This window comes from Hylobates moloch, unplaced genomic scaffold, assembly GCF_009828535.3.
Source record: "Hylobates moloch isolate HMO894 unplaced genomic scaffold, HMol_V3 SCAFFOLD_9, whole genome shotgun sequence".
Lineage (NCBI taxonomy): Eukaryota > Metazoa > Chordata > Mammalia > Primates > Hylobatidae > Hylobates > Hylobates moloch.
Window position 1 is genome coordinate 71,428,422 of NW_026652284.1, and position 16,942 is coordinate 71,445,363.

At 34.8% G+C, this 16,942-nt stretch overlaps 1 protein-coding gene across 1 annotated transcript in view; it reads left to right on the forward strand.

The window, feature by feature from the left end:
• The window catches only part of SLC26A7 (solute carrier family 26 member 7), a 142,938-nt gene that overhangs the window by 40,953 nt on the left and 85,043 nt on the right, over positions 1 to 16,942 (forward strand). Inside the window, exon 4 of the mRNA XM_032760025.2 lies at positions 5,444 to 5,616. Coding sequence (XP_032615916.1) covers positions 5,444 to 5,616 — 173 coding nt within the window. The remainder of the gene's footprint in view (positions 1 to 5,443; positions 5,617 to 16,942) is intronic.

Genomic DNA, 16,942 nt, shown 5'->3' on the forward strand with positions numbered 1-16,942 from the left:
CATAATAAGATTTAATAAAGTTAGCTATTATTATTACAAAAATGGTATCTTAGTCTTAACTATTAAGGAAATAATAAAATAATTTTAACTAAAAATATCTATAGAGACATTTCTATTTATTTGGGGATTATATGATCTCAGCCTCTAGGTAATAATATTTTGTGACTATTTCTTCAATGGCCACTTTGCATTATTGATTGTATCAGTTTTCTGTTGCCGCTGTAACAAATTACCATACGTTTGGTGCTTAAAACAAGGTAAAGGTATTATTCTACAGTTCTGGAGCTCAGAAATCTGAAATGATATTCACAGGGCTAAAACTAAGGTGTCAGCAGGGCTGTGTTTCTTTCTTGGGGGCTCTAGGGGCAATCCATTTTCTTGACTTTTCTAGTTTCTAGAGGCTTCCTGCATTCTTTGGCTCATGGACCTTTCAACCATGCGATATGTAAACATGCAGTATTGCATCTTCAAATTCTCTTTGACTCTGATCTTTTGCCTCCATTTTCCATGTTTAAAGGACACTTGTGATTACATTGGGCACACCTGGATAATCCAGGCTGCTCTTCTTAAGATCAGCTGCTTACTTTAATTTCATCTGCAATGTTAATTCTCTCTTACCATACAGCATAACATACAGGTTCTGGGGATTAGGATGTGAACGTATTTGAGAGGTCATAATTCTGCCTACCACATTGATACATATATTTTCTGTTAACATAACATTTTATTTATGTAGATTTGGCTTTTTAAATCAATTAATTTTGTTATAAGGGAAGGAACAACACTTATCAATCACTTACAACGTTTCTGCCTAAAGTGTGGCTCATGAACCAGCAGGTTCAGCATTATGTAGGAGCTTGTTAAAAGTGCAAAGTCTTTATTTCCATCTCAGGCCTACTGAATTAGAGTCAGCATCTTCATAAGATCTCTGTTTTTATTTAATCTGTAGGTAATATAGTATATATATGTATTTATATATTTATGCATATTTGTGTATTATATATATTTAAGTTTGAGAACCATGGATGTTCTATTTATTAGGTACTTTATTAAGAGCGTTACATACGTTATTTTATTTTGTTCTAGCATAAGCCTTTTAAATAGAAATTATTACCTTTACATTGCAGGTGAAAAGAAAACACTAAAATTCAGAAAGTTTCTGTGAGATCACAGATTAAAAGTCACAGGTGCATGGATTGCAACCCAGGTGCAACCAAATCTAAAGCACAAGCTTTTAACTTTACAACTCACTGTTCAAGAATAAGCTTTTCTTTTGCATTGATGCAAAAAAGAGAAAAGCACAATAATTAATTATAAATTATTAAAGCCTATTTTTTCAATTGTCTTGCTTCCTAATTTCCTAACGATTTCTTTTCATTTTTCAAAACATTTAAATATATTCTTAGCAATAAAATGTTTTTTAATACTAACCTCTAAAAACATTTTCTCTGTTAAACCCAAGATAAAAGAAAAAGGCAAAACAAGTTTGTCCAATACACCGTAATTGCTTTAAGAAAACAAAAATACACAATTTGAACATGCTTAAATACATACTTACACAAAATGTTTGATGTCGTAAGGAATCACTGTAAACATTTTACAGATATTTAACTGAATTACTTTGAAATTACCATTTACATAAGACTCTATATTTAACAAATTATTAACAGCTATCAGAATCTTATAGTCTACTTGATAAATAATAGGCATTTCAAAATACACATAATTTACAGCCTTAACTGTAGTCATTCAACATTAAAGCCGGAGACTAATTCTGATTTCCCTTCTGTTAAGTCGAATGGGCTACCACACAGTAAATGCTAGAGACATTTTATTTCTGCATTTGTACTTCACCAAAGGCAGCCAGCTGGGCCTTCCTATTTGTTTTTTATCTCAGTATTTAGGATTCTTTGGGTCAGTAAAAAATAAATGATAGGCTGGGTGTGGTGGCTCACACCTGTAATCCCAGCACTTTGGGAGGCCAAGGCGGGTGGATCACAAGGTCAGGAGATCAAGACCATCCTGGCTAACACGGTGAAACCCCGTCTCTACTAAAAATACAAAAAATTAGCCGGGCATGGTGGTGGGCGCCTGTAGTCCCAGCTACTCGGAGAGGCTGAGGCAGGAGAATGGCGTGAACCCGGGAGGCAGAGCTTGCAGTGAGCCGAGATGGCGCCACTGCACTCCAGCCTGGGTGAGAGTGCAAGACTGTGTCTCAAAAAAAAAAAAAAAAAAAAGATAATTTCCCCTTATTTTGCAACATATATATGTCAGGGAAAATAGACTAATTATGTTTTGACTTTGCTTTAATCTTGGACATAGGGACTGAGTGTCACCAATAAGTTCCTGCAAATTAATATACAGAACATACTTCTCTTTTAAATGATTTAATTTTGATGCATATGCATCCCACTTCCATAGTATTATTAAGATATTGATGTTACTTTCATGAAGAAAAATTATTTGGGATTTTGCCTTCAATTTAGGTGGCTGGAATGCAATGCTGACTTACTAAATACAATAATAAATTATGTTAGAGGCATCTTTAAAAGTAAATAATTCATAAAATCAGAGTATAAAGACATGAAACATGCTGTTTTGCTCAACAATGTGAACTTTCTTATTTTAATTTAAAATAGGTTTTTTTTTTTAAAAAGGAATAAATCAGTTGATTACTTTTTGTGGCTTGCAAAGAACATATATTGGAATAAATACACAACAGTAAAAAACCTGGGTATTAATCCAATGGAAACAGCATTGTTGTAGAGAACCAATATGAGACAATTGGTAGGATAATCTTAATTTTTCTCGAAATTAGGGAAATTTATTTAAAAAGCAAAGTTTCACAATTTAGAGAGGATATTGTGAAGACTATACAAGGCACTTTTCAGAAGAAAAAATAAATAATTATTTACTGATGGATTATAATATGATAGGAGTTGAGATAGTGTTTTTTTAAAATATGAAATATCATTTATTCTCTATCAAAATTTTGTAGTAGGTATTTTATCATCATTTTACAAATAAGGAAGCTGAGAGAGGTTAGGTAACTTGAGCAAGATCGGAGGTTCATATTAAGTAGAACTGGGATTCGAACTTGGGTCTATTTAACTCTAGGGCTCATATTCACTTCCTATGAGACCCTGTGACCCACAGTACTGTTGAGCTATCAGGTAGAAGTAGTGGTATATAAGGGTACCACTAATAGGCTGAAAGCCTAACCAGGCTAAAGCATTGAGCAAATGAGGCAAAGATAGAGAATTAGTAGGGAGGAGACAAAGACAAAGAAGAGACCTATAAATAGATAATATAGAATGTCATCCACAACAGCCACACATATTCACGGGCAGTCCCACTTCCCTTGATTGGCCTTCACTATCTCAGAAACAGCAAAGCATTATCCTTGCTAAAGAGGCAGTACTCCCATGTCCACATTGGCGTGGTGGATATGCCTGTACCCATTGCTGGCAAGTCCTCTCTCTGGAGGTGTTCTTGAAATATGACTCACACACAGGTGAAGTTTCCTTTTGTTCCCCTAACAAAGCCTTTTAGATGGCTTTCTCTTTTACTGTTCGATTGCCTCCCATCTTCCTCCAAATCCCAGGAAAAACAGGCCTAAAATAAAAAATTAACTAGTCTATATGTTTTTAAAAAATTCTGTAGTCAATTTGTTCAGTGGCTTTTATACAAAACATTTTTCTCTGTACTCTAAGAGATTTAAACACCAAAAGACAAACTCCTTTACTCTCAGAAGTATCTGATTTGATCTCCCGAGCATCGTGCTGTAATATACCCTCGGAAATATGTCCTATCAAGACCAGATTCTATGGTGAATATTCTCTACTTGGTATTTCCCATCCTGGGTGCTAGAATCTCATTTCTAATAATCAGTTATATTACATTAGTTTCTTGATGTACTCTTAATTTAGTACTTTATGATAAGGACAGTGGTCATGATTTATTGATGATTTATTGAGAATGACTTATCTCACTAAAAGAATGTTATTCAATCTGCTGTCTGTATTTATGTACCAGCAACTCTATGGAACAGAGAAAAGCATACAATGATAGACCATAACAGAGCATTGTGACTTTAGTCTTATTAATAATTATATGAATAGCTACCATTTATCAGGTGTTAACTACATGTCATCTTCTATCATATGTGCTATATTACATTATTTAAGCCTCATAACAATCCCATTGGGTGAGGAATGCTGTTTATAGACAAAAATATTGAGGAGACAGTTCTGGGATTTTTAGGCCAGGTTTTTTGGAGGCTACAATCGTCATGTTTTTCTGAATCCACAGCATGTACCGCCTCTCTTATCTAGTAAGACCAAGGATTGGCTGTGTTGAATTTCCACTGAGACCTGTTTCTGTTTGACTCATGTCTCTCTTGCCTTATGCTGCTTCGTGCATGGTTTGTGCTGGGTTGTCTACATGCTGAAAAGCCCCTTTTCGTGAAGTCTCATTTATGACCAGAAGCAAAGTAAGATCTTCAAGTAATGAAAGTAAATGTTTGCACAATGCTGCAGTTTGTTTCTATAACCCAAATTTGCCAACCCCTCTTTGAGAGAATCAGCATTTCCATGTTCACCAGGCTGCATTCTCAGGCACGCTGTGCCAAGATGAGAGGCTTCAGAACTCTTGACAGGAAGAGGGGAGCACACTGAAAATGGTCTCACAAATGTGCAAGGCCATGGCAATTCTTGAAAAATAACAACGAGCCTTATCTAACAACCGTAGACAGAAATGGTATGTTTAATTATTTTATGGACCACAATATGTTGTTACACAATAATAAAAATATACTCTGCTATGAGACCACAGAGGGTGGAAAGATTAAGCCTAGTTGGGAGGATCTGGGATGGATCCTTATTAGATATGGGATTTGAGTCAGACCTTGAAAAACAAATAGGATTTGCACATGTAGAATGAAGAAGCAAGCATTTCAGGGAAAAGGCTGAATTTACTGAGGTCTTCATACCTATCATCTCATTTATACTCCCCTTAAATCCTGAAATGTAGGCATTATTACTCCCATTTTATGGATAAGACCATTTATATCCAGTGTAATCTGCTTTAGGTCACATTATTGGTAAATTAAGTGGTTGAATATAAATCCAGGCCGTAATCTTATTTCCTGTACCAGGACATTCTTTATGCCAATCTGCAGAGAGGTGGGAAAATGTCTGACCCAGGAGGGAATAGCAAATATATGAGTGGCTGTACGTTGAATGAATAAGCATATATGGAGGTAAGTTTCCATTTCATCCATGGAGCGAGATGAAGAGTGGAGAAGCAAGGGCACAGAGGAGGGGACAGTATGTTTAACAGATCTGTTTGGTTTCACAATGTAGTTTCGACAGAATCCCACAATTTTTATTGAGCCTTTAAATCGAATTACTAATAGAAGATTCCCCACACCACTTGGTTTCAGGCACCTTTGCCTTGACATCCTTAATATCAGCCAACGCCGTGGAACGGATTGTCCCTCAGAACATGCAGAATCTCACCACACAGAGTAACACAAGCGTGCTGGGCTTATCCGACTTTGAAATGCAAAGGATCCGCGTTGCTGCAGCAGTTTCCTTCTTGGGAGGTGTGATTCAGGTAAGTGATACTGACACTTGAGCACAAAGAGAGGGACACAGCAGCACAGGGAAGGCAGCTGGTGTTTTATTTTTATTCTTGTTCATGAATTTGTCTTTACAGGTGGATAAAGGCCTGATGTGTTTTATCATTACGGAAATGCTGTTTAGAGTCATTACTCTATAAATGCTGGTTGAATGAATGAATAGAATCAATAAATTGAAGTTATACAGAAACAGTTTTTAGTCTTTAAAGAATGAACTTCCTAAAAAATGTTTCAGAAAATGGAATGAGCTTCCTTGTAAGGTAATGAGGCAATCCCTGTGTCCACACAGTGACTAGGTCGTCACTGTAAGGGAATGTTATAGGAAAAATTCCTGCAATAGGAAGGAGATGTGACCAGATCTCTAGTGTCCTTCCCAGTTTTCAGATTTTATGATGTTATTGCCTGCATCAGTAACAAATAGTGCTTGGTTTATGCCATAGGTTTGCTGATCTGAGGTCACTGGACTCAGATCAGTACCATTAGCATCGTGTTGCTGCCAAGATTGCTACAGTCTATTTCTTCAAAATACCAGAATATGTAATTTGATGTTTCTAATCAGTCATCAGAATTAGAAAGCTCAGAGGTGACTATAAAATAAATGTAGACAGACACTGAATATTAGACATGGAATTGCCTGTTTGATAGCCATTTTCGCTTACTCTCTCATGGCGAACTGAATTATGTGTGCATAAACTTCTTGGGTGGCTGTGTTTTGGGTTGGGAGGCTCTATTTTACACTGTAACATTATTTACAAGGTCAAAGATCTTGTAAAGACCAAGAAGGGCGAAAAATAGTTGATGATTGGCTGGAATTAGATGGTAAGAGAAAACGTGACCTAAAAGAAAGGAAGCATTAAAATTCTTAGAGTTACATTGCCCTCTAGCTATGTGAAAAGGCTGAAAGAATTAAGGATGTAAAATGAAATGAGAGTAAGAACTCATGTCTTCATAGTGCTTGAGAGAAATAGACCATTTGAGTGGCAGCTCATTTGCTTAGGAGACTGACCAGACTGGTGGACCAATCAGTATTTTCTATGGCTTGTATCTGAGCTATCATAAAATAAAAATTAGTTGCCTGGGTACCCTGTAACTTTCGGTTGATTTTTCCAACCATGGATGATGTCAGCCTATTCTGAGGCTTGCACAGGTAGGCTTAGTGGCTTTTCCTCCTTGCCTGGCCTGTGTGAGGCTCTCTCAGATCTGTCATCTATCTCCATCTCAGAAATAATCAGCCCTGTGAACTGGTAGATCAAACATGGATATGTTGCCTTGGATTTGGCACAGGTTTTCCTTAATTTCTATTCATTTAAAATAAAAAATCTTTGTATTAACATTGCAAAGATAATATTGTGTCTGTTTTCTGTCCCATTATTTTCTCATTCATATTTCTTTTTGAATTTATGGTTTTTACTAGAGTTGGATATTCTCTTACTTTACAAAGCATGAAACAAGTAGTTTTAGGTTATTTAACAGTGTAGTATTAGTTTTAGGTATATATTAATATAGTAAAAATCTAAGAGTATACATAATTAGCAGTAAGACCCGGCAACCTTCTGCTTAGTCTCATTTTAACCATCTTCTGAAAGTTTGAAACAATCATCAGGTATTTTGTTATTATCTAGTATATTTGGATTATGACTTAAAAGGATAACACATAAAAGTCAAAGCCAGGATTCTAACAACATAAAAAATATATGTCTCATTTCTCCGAATGAAACTCCCTAGAATTATAAGAGCAAAGCAGAATGTTATTAAAGATAATAAAAATAATTTTGTTTTCATGGCCTTTTATTACATGTAAAATCTGATTCAGAGAGTTGCATATTTTCTCTTATAACTTCATCAAACATCTGCTTTTCTTCCTCTTTAGTTCTGATCTTGGATATGTGACTTACGTTTTAGCCAATTTTTAAGCAGATGGCTGGACTTTATTTGACCTCCAAACTCTTCTTTCCATTGTCAACTAGAAACTTCAAGAGTTCTGCACCTTTGGGATTTAGCTGCTCAGTCATTTTTCCTTTTATTCCTTTAGATTTGAAATCCACTGAATCAAAGTATCCAGTTTCTACAAACACATGAAGTGTGTGTTTGGCTTGTTTTATTTATTTATTTGTGTATTGTTTTGCTCTTGCTTGCATATTATTTAGTTTTGGGTTGATTTTTTTCCCTCTGAAGATCCAGCTGACAGAATTATTTAGGTTAATAAGATTGTATTGTTAAAGTGTCTGAAACAATCGTGTCTGATCTGATTCACAGTTAGAAATGCTCTCACCTGCAAGGAACAGAGAACCCTCCTATCGGAGACTTACACCATAAAGATATTTATTGCTTCTTGTATTACAGGAAGTTATAGAAGTAAGTTCTGAAGGGGCTTTGGTGTTTGGCAACACATTCAATTGATGAACTAATCAGCTTTCTGTTATTACATAATAAGGGCTCCATGACTTTTTCTTTTTGCCTTCTCTTCTTGTAACTGATAAGTAAGTTTCTCCCACTAAAGTGTAGCTTGTATTTGTCTAAATGTTCCCTACACACAACTCTTTCTCCACTTCTTTACTTGACTTATATTTTTAACATTATTTTAATGATTCTAGTATGTCTATCTCTTCAATTTTAACAATGCATTTTTTTAGAAGAAAGTATAGCATAGAACAATAAATTTCTGATTTTAGTCTGCTCTTTGCCTTTTTTTGCTTTTCCTCCAATATTTTGTATGTCTATAATATTTTAGTTTGTTTGCTATGTAAGACATTACTTAGAGAACAAAGTTCTTGTGGGTATTAATACAACCTTAAAGCATGTTAAAGTCATCATTGTACCTAGCAAAGAACTCTACATGGTAGATTCTCAGAAAACTTGTTGAATTAAAAAATGAATTATCTATTCAGGAATTTGAAAACCAAAAAACATAATGCTAGGTAATAATGATTTTAAAATATAAACTGAGTCTGATGTTTGTTAATTTTAATTATTGTTATAGCAAGATGGGACTGTAAAAAAAGTCACACTCAGAACTGTCACTTCCCTTCCCTAATGCTGGTATGTATGTATATATCTGGATTTTCATTTTGTTAGGAACATCTCTTCAAGATGAATTCCTAGAATGAGGTTACTGGGTCACAAGGTAAATTCACAACAAAAACAAATGTAGTTTTGTTAGACATTGTTAAATTCCCTTCCGAAGGGGTTGTGTCAGTTTACATTACCACAGCAGTGTATGAGAGTGCCTCAGCCTTACCAACAGAATGTGTTCTCAGCCTTTTGAACTTTGGCCAAGCAGGTGAAAAGTAGTATTCAACGTAATTTGAGTTTCTTTAATTACGAGTGAGGTTCAACATCTTTTCATATGTTTAAGATCATTTTGTGCTAATTTTTTGAATTGTCTATTTATATTTGTCTCATTTTTCCATCAGAGTTGTAGATTTTTTTCTCTTCAAATTTTAAGAGTTCTTTATATATTATGGATATTAGCCCTTTTTCTGTGATAGATGTTGCAAGTATTTCCTTCTAATTTGGCAGTTGTACTTTGACTTTATTTTACTATGCAAATTAAAAAATTATGTTGTCAAGTTTATCAGTCGTTTCTTTTACTGCCCATTATTTTGAGTGAGTGTTAGCTTTTTTCAACACTGAGTTTATAGAGGAAATCATCCATATATTTTTTTCTAGACTTCCATGATTTAAGTTCTTTTTTTTCTTTTTATATCTAGATTCCTGATCATTGTGGAGTTTATGCTTGTGAATGGTGTGTGATATGGATGTAATTTTATTTTTTTCTAAGTTGCTGCCTACTTGTGCCAACAACATTTATTAAAACGCCCATCTTTACCTCTGTAACTTAAGATGCCAGCATTATCATTTCCATATGTACTTATATCAATTTTGGGACTTTCTTTACTATTCTACTACCTTTAACTCTATTCTTGTGAAAGTAGCACCCTGTTTTACAGAGACTTTATAGAACGGTTTAATGTAGGGTAGGACTAGTCAACCTTTGTATTTTTAATTTTTGTGTGTCTTCTTGGCTATTCTTGCATGTTTGTTTTCCTTATGAATTTCAGCACCAACTTGCATTGGAGGAAAAGCAAAAAAAGGCAAAGAGCAAACTAAAATCAGAAATTTATTGTTCTATGCTATACTTTCTTCTAAAAAATGCGTAAGTTAAAATTACAGAGATAGACATAACAGAATAATTAAAATAATGGTAAAAATATAAGTCAAGTAAAGAAGTGGAGGAAGAGTTGTGTGTGGGGAACATTAGACAAATACAAGCTACACTTTAGGGGGAAAAACTTACTTGTATAAAAAGAAACTTGCTGATACTTTTATTGGGATTGCGTTAAACTGACATCTTTATGATGTTGATTTGTCCTATCCAAGAACAGAGGATGCCTTTCATTTTGTTCAAATCTAATTTTGTGTTTTTCAGAGTGTTTTAAAATTTTCCTCCTACAAGTTTTGCACATTTTTGTCAAGTTTATTCCCAAGGATTTAATCTTCTTTGTTGCTATTATAAGTGGAGTTTTCTTTATCATTATGTCCTCTGGCTGGCTATTGTTTGTGTCTTTGAAAGCTATTGATTTTTGTATGTTAATTTTGTATCCTGATGTCTTACTGAATTCTTTTAGTATTTGAATTAGTTTTATTGTTCATTAATTTGCTAGAATTTTTAAGAGATATTTTTACTTCTTTACAAAATCATATGACTGGTGAGTTCTCTAATCAAATTGCTTTGAGTTTTGCAACCTCTATTATAACATTAGGTAATTGTGAAAATAGTGGGCATTCTTGCCCTTTCATGAGCTTACTTATAATGCCATTAACATCTCCACAAATTACAATGCAGTCCTCACAAATAAAGTTTATATGTTTTGTCATGTTAAGAAATTATAAATTGTGTCCTATTTTTGTGTTTTTAATAGAAACTAGAAAAAATGTTGAATATTGCTGAAGCTTTTTCAGCATCTATAGAAATAATCTTACTTTTATTCTCTCAAAACTATCATTTATTATGTTAATAGATTCCCTAATATTGAATCAACTTTAAATTGCAAGAATAAATTCCAGTTGGTCACGGTCTATTTTATTCTTAATGTGGTGCTGGATTCTGTGGATTACTTTTCTTCTTTAGTATTTTGCATCATTTTTCTTTAGTAGTACTGGACTGTAGTTTTCTTTCTTGTGCTGTCTTTATCAGGTCTAAGTCTCAATGTTATACTTTCTTCTTAACGTCCTTTCTCAATGCTTTTCAGCATGTATAACACTTTTGGAGCATCTAGTACTGGAGGTTTTGTAGAATTCCTCTTTAAAATAATGTTACCTGGTGCTCTTTTGTAAGATAATTTCTTGATGATCCTCTCCAGTTTCTTCTACAAAAATTGGTCAGTTTAAGCAGCCTAGCTCTAAAACCACCAGAATTAGAAATCTTTATTTTCTTGGAAAATTATATTTTTATCTATCTTTTCAAATGTATTTACATGTAGGTCTTTAAAGTAGTCTGTTGTAATTTTAAAAAAATTTATTGTTTCAATGTTTTACCCTTTGATATTTTCTATTTTTATATTTGTGCTTTTTCTTTTGTTCTTGATCCGGGCAGCTAGTGGTTTTTCCATTTTGTTACTTTTTTAAGAAAACCAGAATTTTGAAATAGTAGGTCTACTTTTTTCCTATTTCTGTCTCTGCTTTTATCTTTATTATTTCCTTCAATTTGCCATTATTTTATTGTTTGGTTGTTGCTCTTCTTCTATTTTTTCCATCTAGGAATTCAATTTACTTGGTTTTTTTTCATTTTTATTGATAAAAACACTTAGTGCTATGAATTTTCCTATGCTAATTGTTTGAAATGTATTCTGTTGATTTTTATATATACTGTATTTTGCTTCAATATTTTTTAGGAATAAAAATTCTGTGATTTCAGTTTGTATTTCCTCCTTTACCCAAAAATTAAGACAAGAGTTTTTAATTTTAGGTGGGTGAGTCTTTTTGCTTTTCAGTTTTGTCAATAATTTCTAGTGTTATTTCATTGCAGTCAGGGAGTATTGTTTATAATAGTTTATGTTACCTAATTTACTAACATTTTCCTTCTAACCTAATCTATAATCATTTTTTTGTGAGTGTTTCATGAGCACTTGAGAAAAAATATATAGCCCTGATTATCAGAGTGTAAAGATCAGTATATAGCTATTAAGTTCTTCCTTGTTGATTATGATTATTCACTTTTTTACCTTTTTGATTTTTCTTGCACTGACTGAGAAAGGTGTGTTCATTACTGTAGGCTGCCTTAACTAGAATAATGGTATTGCGGTGGTTTAATTATCTTTTAGGTAAGCTATATATGTTTGTGCCATAAACATAAGACCATCCAATGTCTCTCACTGTCTGTCTTCTCTGTTGCCATTTGATTTATATTGCTAGTATAAACAAAGTGCACTTATACAACCACAATAATGTAATGTGATAGTTTCTGTGTTGTATATTAGAATATGGGCCTTTTAAAAACAGCATTATTGAGATATAATTGCCATGCAGTAAATTCTACATATTTAGAATGTACAATTTGATCTTTTGACAGATGTCTATGTCATGAACCCATCATCAAGACAATAAAAATACCTGTAATTTCACAAAATTTTTTCTTGACCATTGTAATCCCACTCCATTAGCTCCCCTCCTCACCCACTGATCTGCTTTTTGTCACTGTGAGTTAGTTTGCATTTTCTAGAATTTTATAAAAATGAATGTACTGTCCCTTCCCTTTCTCTCTCTTTTTTTTTTTTTGGTCTGATTTCTTTCACTCAGCAAAACTTTATTGCTGTTTATATTGTAGATTTATCGCCATGGTTTTATAACAGTAGGAACTCTTGTGATTAGAACTCATGCAATTTCTGACAGTTGATAATGCAGTGACTAAATTGACTGGTGTGATAATCTTATTGTCTCCAGTTCTACTATCTATTTCTAAGGCACATCGTCTCATAAGAAAGTTTTTTAGTGGAACTGATGCAGTTTTGTACTATTAGTATTACTTTACACAAGGAAAAGAAATTTTTTCTAGCTAAAAACAGTAAAAACAGTAGCAGCCAAGAAAGGAGTTGCTTGCACACTCACAGTAATGAAATGTTAATTTCAAGGCAAGGTGGAAACTTTTAAAATGCCAGTATCAATAAGCATTTCTACTGGGGACACAAACACATAACAAAAGCCAATGCACTTTAAAAACCATTGTTATCTTCTCCCTGTAGCTTTTATTATTCCCTGTCATGGACAATTTGCGTATTTGTTTTTCCAAGAGCTGAGAGGGGTCTGGGATTGTCCCTTGCCCATTCACCTTTGGAAATTTTCCCAAGCTCTACTTTTCTGAAGGAGCCATAGGACAAGATTTCTGCCATGGGGAAATCTAGTTTGTCTTTTTGATCTTTCTTGCACTGAGAAAGGTGTGTTCATTACTGTAGGCTGCCTTCACTAGAATAATGCCATTGTAGTAGTTTGAGTACCTTTTAGTTAAGTTATATATGTTTGTGTCATAAACATATATTCAACAATTATAAAAGTGTGGGGTGACACAAGGTGTGGTGTTTAGTGACAAAGCCTTGTATTATACTAGTGCATTCTGGAGACACGTGGTCTTATGTCTTCAAGGATGATAAAAAGACAACTGTAACCTAAGTAGGAGATTCTTCAATTACTTTTGGTGTTGTGCTAAACATTTTCTTGCATGTTTTAAATAAGAGGATCAGGAGTATAGAAGGGACACAAGATATAAAACTAGTTTATACTGCCTATTCAACACATCGTACTTAACTCTTCTCAGGAACATCATCAAATTCATATTGATGATGTAATTGTCATCAGAATTGTAATGTAATGTTTCTCAAAAACATTACAACTTCTTTTGTGATGCAGGAGGAGGACAATCTGAAATCTCTTTTGATAATGTTTCACTGTTTTACAACCATTACAGCAGAAAGTCATTACTCTGTTTAATCTAAATCTTTCCATCTGTGTTTGTACCTGGCGAAGCTAAGAAGTAATAAACTTAATCAAGTTAGAATTATAACACTCTTAAAATTATAAAAAACTTTCCTCAAGTACAAAAATAATTATATTTATTAGCCTAGTATTTGACAAGTTCTGTTCTAAGCTTACTACATGTATTCATATATTCGATCATCATTGACATTTTAGGAAAAATTATTTAGGAATAATTCCGTATTATACAGATAAAGATACTGAAGATAAACTGACTGATATAGTTTGGCTCTGTGTTGCCACCCAAATCTCATGTTGGATTATTATAATCTCCAATGTTAGGAGAGGAACCTGGTGGGAAGTGATTGGGTCATGGGGGTGGATTATTCCCTTGCTATTCCTGTGATAGTGAGTTCCCATGAGATTTGGTTGTTTAAAAGTGTGTGGCACTTCCTCCTTTCTCTCTCTCTCCTGCCACCATGTGAAGACATGCTTGCTTCCCCTTTGCCCTTTTGCCATGATTGTCAGTTTCCTGAGGCATCCTCAGCCATACTACCTATACAGACTAATAGAGTGACTTATTTAGAATCTTTTTTTTTTTTTTTTTTTTTTTTTTTTTTTTTTGAGACAGTCTCACGCTCTCGCCCAGGCTGTGCAGTGGCGCTATCTCGGCTCGCTGCAAGCTCTGCCTCCCGGGCTCACGCCATTCTCCTGCCTCAGCCTCTCCGAGTAGCTGGGACTACAGGCGCCCGCCACCAAGCCCGGCTAATTTTTTGTATTTTTAGTAGAGACGGGGTTTCACCGTGGTCTCGATCTCCTGACCTCGTGATCCGCCCGCCTCGGCCTCCCAAAGTGCTGGGATTACAAGCATGAGCCACCGCGCCCGCAGTAGGAGTCGGACTCCAGTATCCACTTTCTTAACTGCTGCTATGCAGCTTTCTAAACTAGTGTTGACAAAGGAAGCAAGGAAACTTAATCCATCTACTGCTAGGGCCAGGCATTGTTCTAGCTCTTTCCCATATTTTACCTCATTAATAATAGTGGCAGTCTGTGTACCGGGCATGTGTCATGTGGCAGGACAATGTTCTTGGCTCCACAACAGTGTGCCTGTCATTCTCTAGGCATGCCAGGCCCCTTCTCATGCCTCTTGTATGGCTCCTCTGTGTCTTTCAAGGTTCAGCTCAAATATGATCATCTCAGAGAAGCCTTCCCTGGATCTCTGGACATGCTTGTATGTGATTCCTCTTAGTGTTCCTGTAAGACATTGCTCATGTCCTACCTCATAGGGCTTCTCAATCTACCAGGAAATATTTTTTACACATTTGCCTCCTTTTCTAGACTGTGAGTCTCTATAGAACGGAGACTATTTGTCTCTATAATTCCAACAGCTGGTACTTAATAAATGTGAGTTGATTAAATTGAAGAGGAAAAAGGTCAGTTAAATGTTAGTGGCATCACTATGTTAAATAACCAAAATTAAATTGAGTCTTTTTTTCATCCTTCACCAGAAGATAGGGAATGTGTCTGTATCTGTTTAAATTGTAAAACGGTTCTTGATAAACAAATAGTAATAAACTTATACTTCTCTAATTTGCTCATGGTTATTTTGTTAGATCCATCTAGCTTAAGTGTGGAGACCTAATCAATAAAATCTCCCACCTTTTCTTATGAATACTCCCACACCTGATGAAAAACAAAAACACAACTACTCTACAACTCCTTATACTTGTGTCTTTTAATAATATCATGCTTCCAATCATCCGAATTTATGACTATTGTTTTATTGAGCTCATATTTCTTAGACAAATATGAAATCAGAGGAGTCAAATTGTCCATCCCTAGCAGTTCTGACTTTCATAATATCTAGCATCAGAGGCTAGTTTTTTCTTGAAGTGTCTGAGAACTGAAAAGATTATGGTGCCCCCTTCAACCATGTAATTCCAAATACAGATGATTCTAAATTCCAGTGAATTTCTGATATATTACACAAAATTCAGATAGACATTTCCTGAACATATGATTAGTTTGTCTGTGGAGTAATGTGTACTTGGCTCATCTCTCTGCTCTCCATTCTTGCTCTGTCTAGTTTAGGTGACTTTTTCCTTTTTCCTTTACTATTCCTGTTATACCAACACTTTAAATGGCCATTCTATCATGAGATCAATCCTACCAAAGCACAGCTCTCATGTTTGAGCCAGTGTGCAGCATAGTTCTTGGCAAGATCAGATGTTTAATGAATGTATGGAAAAGTGATGTCATTCACTTCTGCAAAACTCCCTTTTCACTACTTTTACTGTGGACTATATTCTGACTTCAAAATGTCTTGCTTTATTTTCTGTTACTCACTTGTGGCTAGTTTTGTTACTTCCAGACTTGCTCTGAATATATCCCATGCTGTCCTGTTTGATCCTCATACTCTTCCCTCTTTTTTGAATGCTTTCTAATGGTTTTCCTCCTTCAGTGTCAAGTTAACAATTTTAACCCTATCCAGCAATACTCCCTTCTCCCTCTGAAATCCAGTGACACATGTTCTATTTCTCTCTTTTATATGTGTGGTTTATATCTCTGTCTTGGTGTGGTTATTTGCACACATGCCATACTTCTAAAACCCAGCTGTTTGGTGCTTTTCTTAGAGTCCTTCTTTTTCCCTGTGCTGATGTATGCAGGATTCGGGAACTCTTCATGAATAGCACACACTTTGGCGAGAAATTTAGACTTACCTGAAGATTCTGTGGAACAGGTGGAGGGGATTTTCTTTTCTTTTTTGGGTTTTTAATAACTTTCACTTTAGGATGATTTTAGATTTGCAGAAAAGCACAAAAATAGTACCCAGAGTTGACATGTACACCACACAGTTTCCCCTGTTACTAACATCTTACATTAGGATGGTATATTTGTCACAATTAATGAACCAGATTGATATTTTGTTATTAACTAAAGTCTATATGTTGTATCCAGATTTCCTTATTTTTTTTTTTGAGACAGAGTCTCACTCTGTTGCTCAGGCTGGAGTATAGTGATGCAATCATAACTCACAGTAACCTGGAACTCCAGGGCTCAAGTTATCCTTTCACCTCAGCCTCGTGAGCAGCTAAGACTATAGGTACCTGCCACGCTAATTTTTAAAGTGCTAGGCCAATTTTTAATTTTTTTTTTTGTAGAAATGGGGTCTCACTATGTTGCCTAGGCTGTTCTCAAACTCCTGGCCTCAAGCCATCCTTTCATCTTGGCCTTCTAAAGCACTGGGATTATAAGCATGAGCCACCATGCCTGGCTGTTAATTATTACCTAATGTCCTTTTTTTGTGTTCCAGGATCCCATCCAGGATACCAC